This window comes from Thermobia domestica, chromosome 1 (genome assembly GCF_964235325.1).
Source record: "Thermobia domestica chromosome 1, izTheDome1.hap1.1, whole genome shotgun sequence".
Classification (NCBI taxonomy): Eukaryota; Metazoa; Arthropoda; class Insecta; order Zygentoma; family Lepismatidae; genus Thermobia; species Thermobia domestica.
Window position 1 is genome coordinate 146,430,388 of NC_137454.1, and position 17,675 is coordinate 146,448,062.

The 17,675-nt window shown below is 36.3% G+C and overlaps 1 protein-coding gene across 2 annotated transcripts in view; it reads right to left on the reverse strand.

Moving 5' to 3' along the window:
* Slik (Sterile20-like kinase) overlaps positions 1–17,675 on the reverse strand; it is a 133,976-nt gene that overhangs the window by 60,814 nt on the left and 55,487 nt on the right. For both annotated transcript variants that reach the window (XR_014132111.1, XM_081764044.1), the window contains exons 8-10: positions 15,367–15,451; positions 8,403–8,542; positions 3,575–4,175 (exon numbers count right to left, since the gene is read on the reverse strand). Coding sequence is in view for 1 of the 2 variants with exons in the window: in XM_081764044.1 (XP_081620170.1) it covers positions 3,575–4,175; positions 8,403–8,542; positions 15,367–15,451 (826 nt within the window). In the remaining variant the exon portion in view is untranslated. The remainder of the gene's footprint in view (positions 1–3,574; positions 4,176–8,402; positions 8,543–15,366; positions 15,452–17,675) is intronic.

Here is a 17,675-nt window from a genome sequence, read left to right on the forward strand (position 1 = left end):
CCGCCATCTATCTGTGCCACTACGAACGCCATCTATGCGGGGAAAAGGTGAAGTTTGTTGCCACATTCGATGAAGAATGGATTTATCTATAAGACTGTGACAAAATTCGAGCAGTAACGTACACCCCACAAGACGCCAAATTCCATCCTGCCTTCACCCGTCAGTGCAAAGCAAGTTTTTCGGAGGATTTCTGGTTGCAGCGGGATACTGCTGTGAAGGCAAGATAACGATTCGGTAGATGTCTAAACCTGCAAAATCAACTCTGTATTTTATCAGCAACATATTCTCACATTAATTTATACAAAAGATCAGCCACCGTTTGCATGGAAATGCAATAAATCAAGCCCATATGTGTATGGATAAGGCCTCATCATATACATCCCGTTCTACAGAGATTTCTGGAACAAATGGCGGTAGACATCGGCATCCCGTCTATTCCCTTCCAGGGCATACCAGTGAAGTCACCTGATGCTAGTTCCATGGATTTTTGCGGGTTTGGCCTATTGAAAAGAGCACTTGCCTCTCGTCGTGTCACTATTATCCGTGGCCTCTGGAAAGCCTGATAGTAGGAGTGGCCTACCATTCCCGTTCCTGTATTTCAACGAAGCCTTCTGCAATGAAAGTTAGAAATGCAGGGCTCTCCTCAAGACACATGGTACTTACATCAAAGGCAACTGATGGTGGTCCCGTGGTTTTTATTAAGGTAGATGAGACGTCAAAATCAGATACATATAGACGGACCAACCTTCTGTATACGAGGTGTGTTAGAAAAGTAATGAGACTGATTTTGTACTAACTAAAGTTTTTATGTTTTTCAAACAACAATGTTATCCCCCTTCAAAGTAGTTCCCTTGGGCAGCTATACACCGGCGGAGTCATTGTTCCCACTCTTGGTAGCAGCGCTGGAAGTCTTCAACTGGTATGGATTGTAACTGGTTGGTCAGTCTTTTGAATGTTCTCCAGAGTTCCAAAATGACATGTTTCAATTTCGGGAAGAGGAATGTCACAAGGACTCAAATCAGGTGAATAGGGGGGTTGAGGAACAACAGTAATGCGTTTTGAGTTCAAAAATTCACTGACGGAAATGGCCGTGAGACACGGGACATTGTCATCATGAAGCATCCACTTGTCTGCAATGTCTGGTCTCACACGAATCACTATTTTCCTGAGCCTTTCAAGGACACTTTTATAAAACACTTAGTTGACAGTTTCTCCTGGTGGAACAAATTTTTTGTGCACGATACCCTTACTGTCAAAAAAAGTCTTGATCTTTGATTTGCTCATTCGACATTTCTTCGGTCGAGGAGATGACGGAGTGTGCCACTCTTCGCTTTGCCGCTTTGTTTCAGGATCGTACTCAAATATCCAGATTCATCACCTGTGATCACACAATTGAAGCATTCTTGGTCATTGGCAATCCTCTCAAGAAGATCAACGCACACGTTTTTTCGATTGTCCTTTTGTTCAGTTGTGAGGCTTTTCGACACCATTTTGGCACAAATCTTTCGCATGTTCAAATCGTCTGTCAAAATTTGATGTACGGTGATAGTGTTTAAATTTAACTGTTCACTCATCATCTTTATTGTTAAACGACAGTCTGATCTCACAAGAGCCCTTACACGTTCAACGTTTTCGTCAGTTTTTGAAGTTGAAGGTCTCCCTGAGCGAGGTTCATCTTCAACGTGTTCTCAGCCTTACAAAAATGATTTGTGCCAGCGGAAAACTTGTGCTCTTGATAAGCAATGTTCCTCATAGGCCTGTTTCAACTTTTCAAAAGTCACACTCGCGACTTCACCAAGTTTAACACAAAACTTTATTGCACAATGCTGCTCTAAATTCCGATGCTCCATTTCTGTAACACACAACAAAAACATAACTTCACTGATGGCGCTGTCAAAAATAACGTGTTAGCTGTACGGAGTTGTAACTCGGACTGTGGAAGTGGAAAGGATAAACAAACCGGTCTACCACAGGCCGGCAAACACAACGTTGTCAGATCGCCCGCAGTGTTGCCAGTCTCATTACTTTTCTCAGACACCTTGTATGAATGAATTACATCCTTAGGTGTTTGGAATGATCCAAAAAGCAGGATCCTTTAATCGTATTCAGAAACGTTTTCACGTATAATTAGCATCGTTCGAAGAATTTAACAAACGCGCGTTAGAAACACACTGTTTATGTTACCCATAATTTATATCGAAAAAGACCAGCCATGATTTTCTGCAGGGTTGTCCAAACACCTTAGAAAAATCAATATAATATTCTCTTATTGGACATTCTATTGATATCCAAAGCTCCTTTTTTCAGTTTTCCCAGTTTCGCACATGTATTGTTTATCTTTCCGATGACAAAAATAATTTTTATCTGATTTGATATTTGACACCATATATTTCCACTTCGAATCCTATAAGGACCTGTAGTGGAATTAGAAGTTTCTGTCATTGTTACCATTCCTTTAATTTCTTTTGAAACGTTACGCATACAGCCACGAAATTAGTATACTCTACATTGTATCACACAAAGTATCAATATTTCATACGAGAAGTCGATTTGGCTGTGTTTCAAAACCAAGAAAAGACATTTACGTTGGGACTACTGAAAAATTCATTCCGGGGACAAGAATTTTGAGTAACATTTTCCACCAAACAGGTTCGGTTTCAGATCGATCGATCGTATCTTTGTCTCAATTTTGGCGAAATTCATTTATGGGCAGTGCCTCTGAAGCAAGAACGAAAAAAGGGTTTTCGAACTGATGGGGGATAGATTAAAAATTTTGCCAAACGATTTACATGAATAGGATGAATCCATCAGTTTAGGGTGTGAGAAAGCGATTCGACTCCGGTCTGGACGTTCTGAGTTGTTTAGAAATAATTGTGGGAGAGTTTACAAATCTCCAGTGGAAAAAATCAACTTGCATCAAAAAGTATCTTGAAAACCAGAAGTAGTTTGTATATATTCGCTTCAAATATTTTCCATTCACTTTCTTTCTGTGTGAAGAACAGGTATTTTGCAAGTAGGCTATAAAGTAGTATATTTTACATGAGTTATATTCTGTGAAGTGATTATTTCGAAGCTGATAAACTTACAAGTTCTGTGTTTTATTTAGTTTTTGTGATATTTTTCCGGCACAGATGAACAGTCAACATATAATAATTTGTGATTTATTTCTAGTTAGTTATGGGCAAGTAAATTTTTGAGATTAATGAATTAATCGATTGTCGTACTTGCAACAACCGAGGATGAATGCAGTAACAGGTTTTGAAATGATTTTGCTTAGATAAACACAAAGCTATGGAGGATTAATCATATCGTTTAGTTAAATGTAGTACTTATTTCACTTATTTAATATTTTAAAATAATATTTCGTGAATAAATCTTACTGTACAAAACTAGACAATAATAAATAATAATAAATTATACAGAATATATTGCGAACACTTTAGTAAACTATCAAACTTACGTCTGTTGAATTTCAAACTTCATTTACACACTCAAACTTCTGAAATCATTTAATATCGTTACGTTAATCAAAACTGACTTTCATAGCTTATACAATATCTACTTGATACGTTACCTGATAGTCTAACGACATCATGCAAAGCATCATGAAGGGCGCTATGGACCACTTCTAAACGACTACTGCCATCTAGCTCTTCTGTATTGCCTGAACGAGGTTCAGAATCACATTTGTCTATCACAGTAAGAGTTGGTTCCACAACACTTTGTGGCTTATTACCACTCACTACATTATGTTCTGCTTTGTCAGTGTCGCTTCCTAATCGGGAGTGCACTGGAGAAGAATCACATGACACTTTGACCTCAGGAGACATAGCCCCATGAGGTTGAGACTGTTGAGCACTTTTATCACCACTAGCCTGGTCCTTGCCAGAAACTGTAACATCTGAATCTTCAGTTCTTTTCACATCAGGTCTCTTGGGTTCCTGTTTGGTTTCGCTTTTCAATTTCGCTTCAGACACCAACACCATTGAACCACCTTTCATACGCGATACATTTGCACTTTCACTGTCATCGGAGCTACAACTCTTCTGGGATTTGTCTTCCTTACTCGACGAAGATGATTGATCATATGGCACAGAGACTGGTGGCGGTGGTGCAGGACCCTTGTCTCGAGAGGCACGTCGCTCGCCTGGTTCAGATGATGATCTCCTTGCAGGCTGTAATTATATATAATTTTAAATATAGTAGGTATTCGTGTTTCGCAGTCAGGGATAATGTACTAACAGCAAATATATTAACACACATGAGACAGTACAGTTAATTTATAAATACATACTGTAAAAACGTTCTTTTCCCGCCATAAAAGAAAATAAGTCAAGCCAATTATAAAACACGTTTGTTTTCAGAATTTGTAAACGCACTTGTTTGGTGCTATTATTTAAATTCCATACTTAGTCCCATTTCCATAGAAAACTTGTTTTGGCCACAGCTACTGCAAATGATTAGCTAGATTAGCTAACAACCCAAACAAACGCCAATCCATTCTGATTTTAGAATAAATAAATTTCGATTTTGATCCAAGTTCTTACTAAAGTAGTAACCAACTGTGAAATTTATATTTATTCTAGGTTGAAGTACTCTTATACTATTATATAGTAGATTATGCCATAGCATGTTTCAATTATCACACGAGACTTAAATGACATGTTCAATTTTTTCTTTATTAATTCCAGATGGTGAAATACAAAACTATTTACCATTCTGGTTGATATGGATAACATCGATACGACTTGAACAAAGAGAAGATATTTACTTTTCAAACCACAGAAGAGAGTTAAATTATTGCAAATTATATTTGTACAGATTCAACTTATAATTGTTTGAGTTCATGACTGAATTTTAATGTAATTTTCATGATAATTCACGATTAAATAAAGGATCAAATATTCCAACTTCGTTGTTTACATTGAAAGAAAGAAAAAATAAATATTTTCCTCTTTAAAACATTTTTCTCTCATTATTGTAGCATGCGCAGCACCTCTATAACATTAAAGACTGATCGTATTTTAATATACCTGTAGAAAATCTGATGATGAGAATGTCACACAAGTAAATCATAATTCTTCTTCTATAACAATATTGTACTTCATGACAATGACTAATATTCAAGTTGTCCCATTAGACGTGTTAGTTTACAGAGCAATTATATCCTTCCATATGTATTGCCATAATTCACATTTATTACTTCAGAATTAAAACCGTGGCGAATACAAGGCATCACTCTATATGACCATTACATTGACTCACTCAACTTTGCCATCAAACTACACACGCTAAAATGAAATATTAACTATATGCATATGGACATGTAAACCCTAATGAAAGAAAAAAAAATCTTTCGAATTGAACTTTTTAAACGCTATGGGTGAATTATAGAGGAAATTTAGGCAAAGAGATGTGCCATTATCACAAAAATAATTAACAACACGCAAGTATTATAGATCAGTCTTTCGCAATTAAGGGCAACAAGCTGATGCCTTATTTTGGCTGTATGCGGCTCAAGCAGACGACGTTTCTATGTGTGTGTTTTCTCGCTCAGAAGATGCAGACGGCTGGCTTGACCTTGGCCAGCGCTTCTCCAGACAATCACAGCTCTGTCCGCTCTTAAGTCACCCAACACGAGAAACTCACGCAAACAGCGAGAACTAAAGAGATTTGGCGGTAGGCAGCACTATAAGGCGGGAAGACAAGAACTAGAGGACAGGTCAAGAAACCCTGCTGCACAATAATCTTTCGATAAAGTAATCTATAATTGTATCAAGTTTTAGTTTATCGTATATAAAACATCGATATAAAAATTCAATGTAATACCCAATACCTAACGACAGGGATGTAAGTATGATTAATCAATTATTAAAATTTTAAGTCCATTTGTGCGTATTGATTGCGAATTTCATGTCATGCCCTCAAGCCTCGTGGTAATCAGTTTAAGTGCATGGTACTGGAAATAATTCTTACTTATTGTTTGTGGTGTTTATTATCTTTCGAAAAATATGATGCTGAATCTTTGGTTTTTTTTTTTTAAGGTTGTATTTAGAATCTTTGCTTATGTGTAGTTGGCGTTGAAAGGAGCTATTACTTATAACAACTCGTTTCATCGTCAACGCTCAAGCAAACATCCCATCTACGACTATCTAATGTAATGTTTGCTCTATTTGGATTACTGTCCTATGGAATAAACGTTATAAACAGTACATTCGAAGTCACACCTGCTCGATTAAAAAATGTACGTTTCAAACCTCCGCAACATGTATGCGAGGGATTTCCCAAAGGAACATAGGGATTACTTGCCACGTTATAGGGAATCCCTAAGTTCCTTTGGGAAATACCTCGCACACATGTTGCGGAGGTTTGAAACATACATTTTTGAATCGAGGAGGTATGACTTCGAGTGCCATGTTCTAAACCACACTCTCTACGTAACGTTGTTTTAGAATTACAGCCCTCTGATGTTCATTTTACCACGCTTTCGGCACCTTATATCGCCGAAACTATCCCTCACTGACCAAAGTTCCAAAGGACTTTTTTGCTGGTTTCGGTGTCAGGAATCAACTCCCGAAGTTCGTTCAAATAGTTTCTTACCATCCTGTATATGTATATATGTATGTTAGTGCGGCCACAAAAACACTTCCTGATTTGAACTGATTGTACAATGAAAACTTTTTGCAATATGTTTGTAAGTAAGGTGTCAGAAGGTGCAGTAACTCAAAATATTTTTGTTTCTTCCCTACAGGTTGTAACATTTACCCATTTTACCGCTAAAGGGCAGTAAATTCAAGATGGCGCTCTTGTGGGTTGGAATTCCACATAACGAAGAGTATTGTGTCTGTTCAACGTGCGTTCAGGCACAAATATGATGTGGAACCACCTTCGAACAAGTCAATTTTGAAGTGGTACAAGGATTTCGTCGAAGGGTGCATCTGTGACAAGTGGAAAGAGCACTCTGGCCAACCAACAGTCCCGCTGCAAGTTGTTGATCGTGTGAGGGAAACCATTCTCCAGAACCCCAAAACATCAGTGCGCAGAGCGAGTATAATGACCATACATCACATGAAACTTTATGTCCCCTCCCCCCAAACAAACAAACAAACAAAAAACAAAAAATCTCCAAGGTTTTCATTTTATAACCAAAATTGAAGTGTGTTTTTGTGGATACATGGTATTTCTCTCTTTCTAAGCAATGAAGTATCACTATTTTATGACTTGTGTGGTTTAAGTAAGCGCTTTACCTCACATGACGTTCTTGATGCAATTTAGTGTCGCCAAACAACTCGACGAACATTGATTCAGTTTTTAAATGAGTTGAGTTGAGTTGATTTTGAGTTTAACGTCCCTTTTCAGCAGCGAGGCTATATGAGACGTGGACCTACTGATTAACGTGGAATCCGAACCACATGAGCTCCCGCCGGGAATCGAACCCGGGCCTTCCACGCCAAAGGCGCGTACCAGTTTTTAAATGAATGTATGGAGAACTCATATTGATGTTCCCTGATAAGAGATACTGGTAAATAATTATCTGCTATATTTCAGAAAAACTCGTCCTCTTTATTGGATAATGACGATTGCGTATTTTATATGAGTATTTCTTTTTCACGTGTCGTTTCTTTGTTCATCTTCATGTTTCTTATTACACTTGAATAATAATAATAATAATAATAATAATAATAATAATAATAATAATAATAATAATAATATGTCTTACTCCTTTTTAAGATTATTGAAAATCCTTAGTCGTGTGTATCTTCTATCAAACTTACAAACGAACTAATGATCTTGAAAAAACAAATTAAAAAGAAATCCATAATACAAACTTATTACAGTTCGATGTGTCTGACTGGCTTAGTTTGATTTGAGAAACGCTTTCGCTTACGTATGTGCATATTTTTAATAAATTATTAAGAATGAAGTTCTGTAGTATATTTTGTTCCCGCCATTATTTACTGTACTATTTTAAAGTAGATGAAGAAAATCATACTAATGAAAACCTATAATAAAGAACAAAATGAACTGAACATTTCCTTTTGTTCTTTGCCGCAAGTCTTCGTAATTTTAACTCTTTTAATCTACTTTTAATTAATCATTCATTTTTCCTCTTTCTTTTCTTTTTTAAAAAGTAATTAGTATAATTAAATCCGGACTCATACATGTTACTTTTAGGAGCTTAGCACATTAATTAAATCCATTGATTGAATCCAATCAGTCTGTTAGTCCCACTCCTGTAACCAAGAGACACAAATCAGTCAAGTTAACATACAATTGTATCTAGTTAAAACTGTACGTCGTATTCACATAATGGCTGTTGTTGGGCAACTCTTATTTCTGGAGGGGATTTATACACATATCATACTAATCTTCTGTAGAATTACAATGGATAGATAACTTACAGGCTTGTCACCGTCACCAGCAGAACTTTCATTCCGTGACTCATCTCGTTTGAATTTCTTCCTGTCCAGTTCCTCGTCTTTCTCTGCTTCTCTTTTCAACCCTTCAACATCCTTATCTGTTGGTGTCTCCACTTCAGGCACTGGAAAATAAAATATGAAACAACCGTTTGTAAGTGTCATTTGATAACTTCAATCGCACTTCTTATTATCTAACATGCATACTTCATAAAATAGTGAGAACTATCGCATAATTATAAATCAATCTTTACATAGGTTCTCCCACTTCTTTCCCTATTGCCTGATGAAGCAATTTAGCGAAAAAGTTCACTATGTATTTTCTAATAATACATTTTCTATTATCGCTTCGGGATTATTTTATTCATACTAGGTTAACCAAAGGATACACACTTCAGGCATTTCTTACAAATCGAAGACTGTAAACACTGTCACTGTCAATTATTATACAAACACTGTCAATTATTATATGGTCAAAATCCTTACTAGCGAATAAAGCAATTATAATTTACGTTCAGCGATTCTATTTGGTATTTAAGAAAACTCGAAAACAACGGATTGCATTTCCGGATTGAAGCAAATTAAGAGAAACCTGACAAGGGAACCTTCCGAAAATGATAGTTGCAGTGAAAGATGAGACCTATGCCAATTGAAAGAGCTGTAACAGAGATCTTCATTCCCAAAAAATTAGCTGCCCATAGCAATAGGTTCAAGAAATATAAGGGGTGGAAGTTCGGGAAACAGCGAGGTTGAACAAGGGGGAAAAGTGCAAATTCCGCAAAAAAGTGGGTGCACGGCAAAATACAATGGTGACAAGTGATGTATAAAAAGAGGCTTTCCACAATAGGGAACAAATGAAGGCCACCAGTGGGGTTAACAGTGTTACCAACTACAACGAAAAGTACATGTTTTGCAAAGAGCACTATATGAAGTGAGTGCAATATTCAGTGTCAACCTGTCATGTAGAACATAAGATCTGGCGTGTATAATCAGTGGTACAATCTAACAAAAGAAAATTTAAAAAAACAGAAGTACGAAAAATACGGAAAAGACAGTTGGACATAATGCGCCACATTTGATCACGAGCTGTGCATATTAGAATGAACAAAACAAGAAGCACCGACTATGCAGGAAACCGACGAATGTAGAGTCGAAAAGAAAAACGAGTTTAAAGTTGGCAACACTGGCCATGAACATCCAGACAAGTCTAATATAGTTAGGCCACTCGCTTCACAAAAGGAAAATTCCGGCAACAGGCATCACTCGGAATGCATAAATGCTAGAGTGATTGAGGCAATGTCAAGTCGGGGAACATGAAATGGTTGGGTTGAGCCAACAACCGATAATAGAAGTAGTGAACATTATGTCATGGTTGCGTCGTATGTGGGAATATACAGGGTGTCCCACCAAACTTTGTGATCTGAAAGATTTGCGAAACGAACAAAAATGTGACGGATCCAGTTGTGCAGGAATGTACCAATGTCAGGGGGTGATAAAAGTCTGTGAGAAGCAAGTGCCCCCAGGATCCCCATGCTCACTGCAAATGTATCTTCTGTTTGGACAATTGTCTCATCGAACAAATGCACGTACAATGTGGACGAGCATGTACAAATGATGCGAAGGCTAATGCCTGTTGCCAGAATTTTCTTTTTGTGAAGCGAGTGGCCTAACTATATTAGAATTGTCTGGATTTTCATGGTCAGTGCTGCCAACTTTGGAACTCGTTTTTCTTTTCGACTCTAGGTACGTCAGTTTCCTGCATAGTTGGTGCTTTCTTGTTTTGTTCATTCTAATATGCACAGCTCGTGATCAAATGTGGCGCATTATGACCAACTCCGTCTCTTCCGTATTCTTCGTACTTCTGTTTATTTCTATTCTCTTTTGTTAGATTGTACCACTGATTATACACGTCATATCTTATGTTCTACATGACAGATTGACACTGAATATTGCACTCACTTCATATAGTGCTCTTAGCAAAACATGTACTTTTCATTGCAGTTGGCAACACTGTTAACCCCACTGGTGGCCTTCATTTGTTCCCCATTGTGGCAAGTCTCTTTCTATACATCACTTGTCAGCATTGTATTTTGCCGTGCCCCCTACTTTTTTGCGGAATTTGCACTTTTCACCCCTTGTCCAACCTTGCTGTTTCCCGAAATTCCACCCCTTACATTTCTTGAACCTATTGCTATGGGCAGCTAATTTTTTGGGAATGAACATCTCTGTTACAGCTCTTTCAATTGGCATAGGTCACATCTTTCACTGCAACTATCATTTTCGGAAGGTTCCCTTGTGAGAGCATTATGGATAATGTTCGTATACCTGACATTCATGAAGTTTCAAGGCAAGACTATGGTAAAGGCTATCAAGAAAAGAATGCTCAGGACAAATACAAACTATTAACACATGAATGCCACAGCAAACGTTCAGAGCAGCGCGTCAGTATCAAATATCAACAACACAAACAAGGTTCAGTTTTGAAGCTATTTTAATTAATGCTGAATGTAATTAACACAAAGAGAAACCGAAGAAGTGCTACGTTGTGTGCTCTATGCATATAATATTGAACTGTGTGCCGAGAGAACGAAAGCCGAAGAAAAACTGGAAGAGAAACTTAGAAATCAAAAGGGGAGAGAGGATTGAAAGAAAGAAAACATGTACTGAAATACCGAAGAAAACAATGCATTTGGTCTGATTCTAGATTGAGAGAACATTAAAAAAGAGTCGATCATTTAAGCTTTTTACGATAAATCATAGCTGGAGGAGGAAGTATAAACAGGGAAGTCAAAAACAGAATTTTAAAATAATGAAAAAAATTGGAATATTGGATTGAAAATAATGGAAAAATTAGCGTTTACTGATATAAGAATAGCGCAGTTAAATTGAATAGCAGAGTTAGAGGACTGCAGTCAGATCAGCAATGATGTACTGCACAAAACACTGAATACAAATCTGAATAGAATAAGTGCGACGAAACCGAGCATCCTAACATAGTAACCAGAGATAATAGTACCATAAAGGTCATAATAGAAGTAACAGACTTAAAAGTAAACCTGAAAGAAATTAACTGAAAAAAAGAAAAAAAAATCCTACATGCAAAATTCAACATCTACTTACGAAAACATTTAAATAAGTTTAATGATTTAGAAAATCTAATAGTCTGACGAAATCTCCTCCCGTAAATCAATCCCAAACTGTTCAACAGTTCTCTAGAAACTAAGCCCATGTCCCATGTGTTACCATAGATACATTGCGCCTTTCTTCTACGCCTTCCATACTGAACTCGCGCAAATGAACGACCGATTCGTATTCTCTGATGAGAAAAGCTCCTACGCACATATCGCACCTTTAGTCATAGGTTTGAAAGAAACACACAATCGTTAAATTCCTTCTTTTCCTCCTCTTTGGGAAAAGTCATGACAGTGAACGTGATATTCGTATTTTGTGTATCAAAAAGCTTTCCTATATAAAATTTCGCGCATTTGTGTTCAATGGTTCGGAAGAATGGCGTTCCCTTTTGCGCCCGCTATATTGATCTATCCCCTATTTTCCCGTCTCTTCAGAGTAAATTTTTAAAAAATTCGTTTAAGTGAATGTGACGTTAGACTACTATGACCTGAAAAGCCCACACATACTTAATTTTATGCTTATACACACAATGGTTCAAAAAAATTACCTCCCACATCCTCCGTATTGAATCCGAACCAGTTGATGATATATTTGTATTCTGTGTATCAACAAATTCCTATGTACTAAATTTCGTGCTTTGACTTTCAACAGCTTAAAAGCAGCATGTATAATAACAATAAAATTTTACGTGTAATTATTATCTCCCCGCTTTCTATCTCTTTTTTCTTCACATCTTATCATTCCACTTTTATTCCATTGATTGAGTAGTTCCATTAAGTTCAAGTGTGATAGCAGGTAGCTATAACCAACTTTGCATTGGTGAAGGAATATCCAGATCGATTGAGTAATTTTGGAAATTATCGCGAACACAACGACTAGCTTTGCCTACGAATCTTTCCCAACTGACCACATTGGACATTTATAATGTATTAATCGGATCACTACTACCTTCTCTTCTACGTGACATTTAAAAATTCTGAAATTCTCTTTAATTTGTTAGAGCCAAGTATGTACAATTTTGTTAAACTGCGAAGTCCACTGGTTTTCCTTACTCGTTTGTTTGAATCCCCATAAGTTGTTATATCACATTCCTTCATTTAATTTCTGGAGTACAACTGAGGCGTTTCGGGTAGTAAGAGTGAACTCACAATCATGTCAATATTTTATTTATCCTTGCAGCAACTGTACTTGCACGTAGGAAAACTGTAAAAGGTTCGCCCTTCTTTTCCATATCACAATAGTAATAATTAACTGATAGAAAAACGTTCTGTTCAGTTCGCTCTTATGAAGAAAATTTAGAATTAATATTTCTCAAAATAGGCTTTTATTGGGTTCATCTTTACTGCCCGAACTCCACAATTATTTGTAAAGAAGCGTATTGTATTACTATACACTCTTAGTGCGTTTGCACACGACAACGATAATATCGGTGGAACCACCGATAATGTCGGCGGTGAAATCGACTTCAATGTATTCAAATCGTAGCTTGCACACGCCACCGATATTATCGGCCGATCCTCCGACACGCAGATGCTGTCGGCCAAGCCCCCGATACTGTCGGCGGTATCGCCGACACCGATTTTGTCGGGGGCAATGTTTTCTTATGATTGGATGCACACGCCACCGATAATGTCGGCCGGCCAGCGGGTTAGATGAAGAGAGTGAGTGACAAGGCGCTGTGTATTTTTGTTTCGTTTCTTGTCTTTGGAATTTTGTTGTTTCCATTTTTCTATTACAATTGTATAATATTATTATTATTATCTTGTCCTATAAACAACTTCGGAACAGCTTATTATTTTTTTTACAGTCTGTTTTGGAGTAGCTAATTCCCTTTATTAAATAAATATAAAATGTGGGAAGTCTGAAGAGTACTGGTTTCCCTCTAAATAGCTATTACCAAATAGAATATAGGAAATTTAGATAACCAATTTCCTGATTATTTTCCACTCCTTTTTTTATTTTTGTTCTTTCTCTCTCTCTCTCTCTCTCACACACACACACACTCGTTGATGGTATATTTTTTAATCTATTAATGCTTTTAAATTTTAATACATTCTGGAAATTAATTTAAGCGTCATTTTCAAAGTTTGATACACTGTGAACATAAGCATATGGAAAAAATCTTGATTATTATTACTTTCTTTTATTTTCATCAGAATTGTGTGCAGATCACTTTTCCCGGTTCCACTCAATAAGCAATGATTGAATAGAATATTTGTTGACAAGTCAAAGTAGAATTATTATTATTTTGAAACGAAACCAGCACAATCAAACACTCTTTCCAAAGCTCCAAGGACAAGTTACTCATTTGGCATTTTCTTGATTGTGATCTCAACAATAGAGATGTGACTTCATGCTTCACTTGTTGCAGATTTTGTCTCTCATTTCCAAAACTATCCCAAATCCCCCCTTTTTAAAAATAATTTGTAGAATGGCAATTGAAAACAAAGACCAAAGCTATGTATCCAAGTTTTCCCTCTCCCCTTTGTACCAGGATCATCCCCCTGATAGAGTTCTGCAGTTTAGCTACAGTGACTGAATGAAAAGGTTGTGTATTATTGCATTCGTATCTTTCTAGTTTCGCTTAGATTTTTAGAGATGGCAGGAATTTTTCCATTCGATATTTTAACCCTTATTGAACTTGTGGAATGTAGACCTTGCATATGGGATAAGATAAAAGACTCTTTCAAGGACAGAATTGAAAAGCAAAAAGCATGGCGAAAAGTTTATGCAAGCCTTGCCAAGGATTTTGAGTTCATGGACAAAAAGAAACGAAAAACGACAGGTATGTATGCAACAGCGCAAATCTGTCTTCAACATTGGGGGGGGGGGGGGTAGAGCGTTCCAATATTATATATATAGCGATGTTCAAACTATTTTTGTAGTCGAGAAACAATGCTGTGGAGGATCAGGGGAGCAGAGTTGTCTTCAACATTGGGAAGCGGACAGATTTGAGGCTTATTCTGAGTGGACATTAATTTCATCTCACTTTCCTTTCTGGCGATCGGACACAATCAAATTTCTCTCCTAAAAAACACATTTCAAATCGGATTATTGGGGGGGGGACAATCTCCCCAGTTCCAAGATTGGAGGGGACATATCCCCTTCATCCCCCCGGGATTTGCGCTAGTGTATGTATGGAGCAATGTAAAACAGAATTACTAATTCGAATCTTATCATTTAATCTACTATGACATTAATGTTAATTGCATGGAAAACAAAATAATATACATACAATATGTAACAGTGTTCCAACAAAAATTAAAACTAATATAGTTTGCAATGTACAGCAGCATCAATTCTCATCGAAACGAAAATAATATGTTTACAGCATCTATTTAAAACGGCACTGTTAAATCTAAACATGTTTAGGCATAGTACAATTTTTTCTAAATTTTGTACCGTCCTCCACACCTCTTCAGAACAGTTTTTGTAGTCCTTGTTTTAAAAAATAATTTTCCCAATTATTATTTTTTTTATTTGTTTTCATATATGGAGAAGATTTTTTGTGTGTCGCTTACTTCGCTCATCACCGGCAACGATATTGTCGGGGCTTCCACCGATATTGTCGGCGACGTGTGCAAAGTACGCCGACACCGACACCGATATTATCGGGGCTTCCACCGATATTATCGTTGTCGTGTGCAAACGCACTTACTCTATTCTTCAAAAAAAAAATATATATATATACTTTAGTTTTATTGCTGTAGGTCACATTACAAACACCTTACTTCAACTTTTTATAAAAATTTTTTTTTTAATCTATTACCATTACGAAAATCTGAATCTCATTTTTGACGAAAGTCAAAACACTTACTCTTCACATCACTGTCACTCTTCAATGAGGCGGAGTCATCTTCGGCGGTTTCCAAATCCAGAGGTAGGTGGGAGGTGCGATGCTCCTGAAATTAAACACAGATTATCGTATTTGCATTAAAAATTAGCTCAAACACACACTAAATGGAACAAGAGGAACGACGATAATTTTTCCTATAAAAATAAAAATATTAATTAAACTAATATATATATTTTTTTTTTAAAAAAAAGTAATATCTTAAAGATTTACTGAATAACCATTATGCCACTTTAATTCTTACAAAATAACTCAGTAATTGCTATCAATAAGGATAAATCAACCTGGCCATTATCAGTAACCCTAAACGCCTGTGTGGACCACCACTTCTAATATTTACCTTCAGAAAGACGAGTATGTTATATCACATATTATTTATCATTACTTCTTTTAGTTCAAAAATAACAACCACAACGGGATTTCAGAAAGCCAATGTCAAAAATCTAATATTTTCCTAGTACCACCACACGTAGTCAGGGGTGGAAAAAGGAAAGAGAGAATTTATGGTGTGAAGGAAGAAACTAATGATGGCAAAAGACTAAGTATTGTTATTAGGGTTTTTTTTTTTTTTTTTTTTTTAAAAGAAACAATCGGGCAAGATTTTTAACCTAAAAAAAAAAAAAAGGTTGTCAGTTTGAATTGAGAGAACCATTGGTCACATTTCGACGCAGTTTTCACTATTTTCAAGGAAGATTCTTACGTATTAAATATTTGAAAAATTTTGATAATTCATTATTAATTAGTTTGTCTGAAAGATGAGTGAATTTATTCCACTTAAATTTATACTATCCTGTAGGTAATGCAGCTAAGTATGTTTCTAGAGTATTTTAGGTTGCTTACCGAATAGGCACAAGTATTTTTATGGTTGCAACTGTTTCATTTATTCGAGAGATGCAGACGGAAATAGACTTCAAAAAAAGTAAAAAGAAAAAAGAAAAACTTTTCACGAAAATAAAAATAATACCAAACTTCAAAAAATAACTCTTGCAGCCTCATCTCGTGAACCGTTGGTCATAGTCATATTTCGATGCCATTTTTCACTAATTAAATGAGCTATTCCCAAGAAGATTCTTACCTATATATATATATATATATATATATATATATATATATATAGGACTACACTAATATATATACACACCTTACCCAGGTATATATTAGGGTGGTCCTTATTTTTCGACTTTCAAAGTTTTTCTGAGTCTCAATCCCTACACTGGTTCCATATCAGACCAAAGTAACCCATGAGAAAAATTAGTTGAATTGAATAATATTAAATGGTGCTCCAAGTGACCTCAAGTTCTGAATGCATTTACAGTATACAATATGAGGCAAAGGTGCCCAGTACATTTGGAACACTAGAGGGAATGACACCATATACTGGCCAGGGGTAACGGAGAAAGAACCATATATAATACTGTATAGTACCATCATGACTGCCAGCATCTTGGATTCAGGTCCCAATTTTTTAATAGGTATGAGGCACCTGACAGTTTTGGAGTAGCTTTTCGCCATAAACATACATCTAATGTTATTTCCAACTTATTTCGAATCATTTAACAGTTACCTTCATTATATCTGTTTTACTTAAAATTGTCTTTCCACATTTACAAGGTATCTTTGTCTCATATTGTATACTATACATGAATTCAAAACCATGTCGCTTCAGGCATGACTACATTCTTTACATTATATTTTTAATTTTCTCATAGGTTACTCTGGTCCGATATAAAACCATTTTATGGGGTTAAGATTCAAAAAAACTCGAAAATCGAAAAATAACCACCCTAATATGCATACAATATTTCAATAATTTTGATAATTCATTAAATTTATTAGGATCAGCAACTTGACTTAAAAGATTGCACTGTTATTAGTATTTTACTCCGCACGATAACTTTTGAACGAAAGCTATTATTTTGAATTTTGTTTCTTGGAATAGATAGCTAGATCTATTGTCTCGGCCGAGTTGGTTAATGGTGTCAATCTCGAGTAGATTAAGAATATGGGGTTACTTCTTGACGTCCAACACGATAATTAAGCAAAAGCGAATTTTTGAATAGATAGCTAGACCAATTATCTCGACCGAATTCGTTAATGGAGTCCCTCCACTGCAGATTTAAAACATAAGGGTCACTTCTTTACGTTTTGGGTGATCCTTCTGCCGAGTTTAGGTATGTGTTGTGGGTATGTTCAGGCATAACTTCAACATACGTAAAACTATTTTGACGATTCTTTTGTTTGAAAGAGTACAGTTTTCTGGCGGTTTCGTGTAA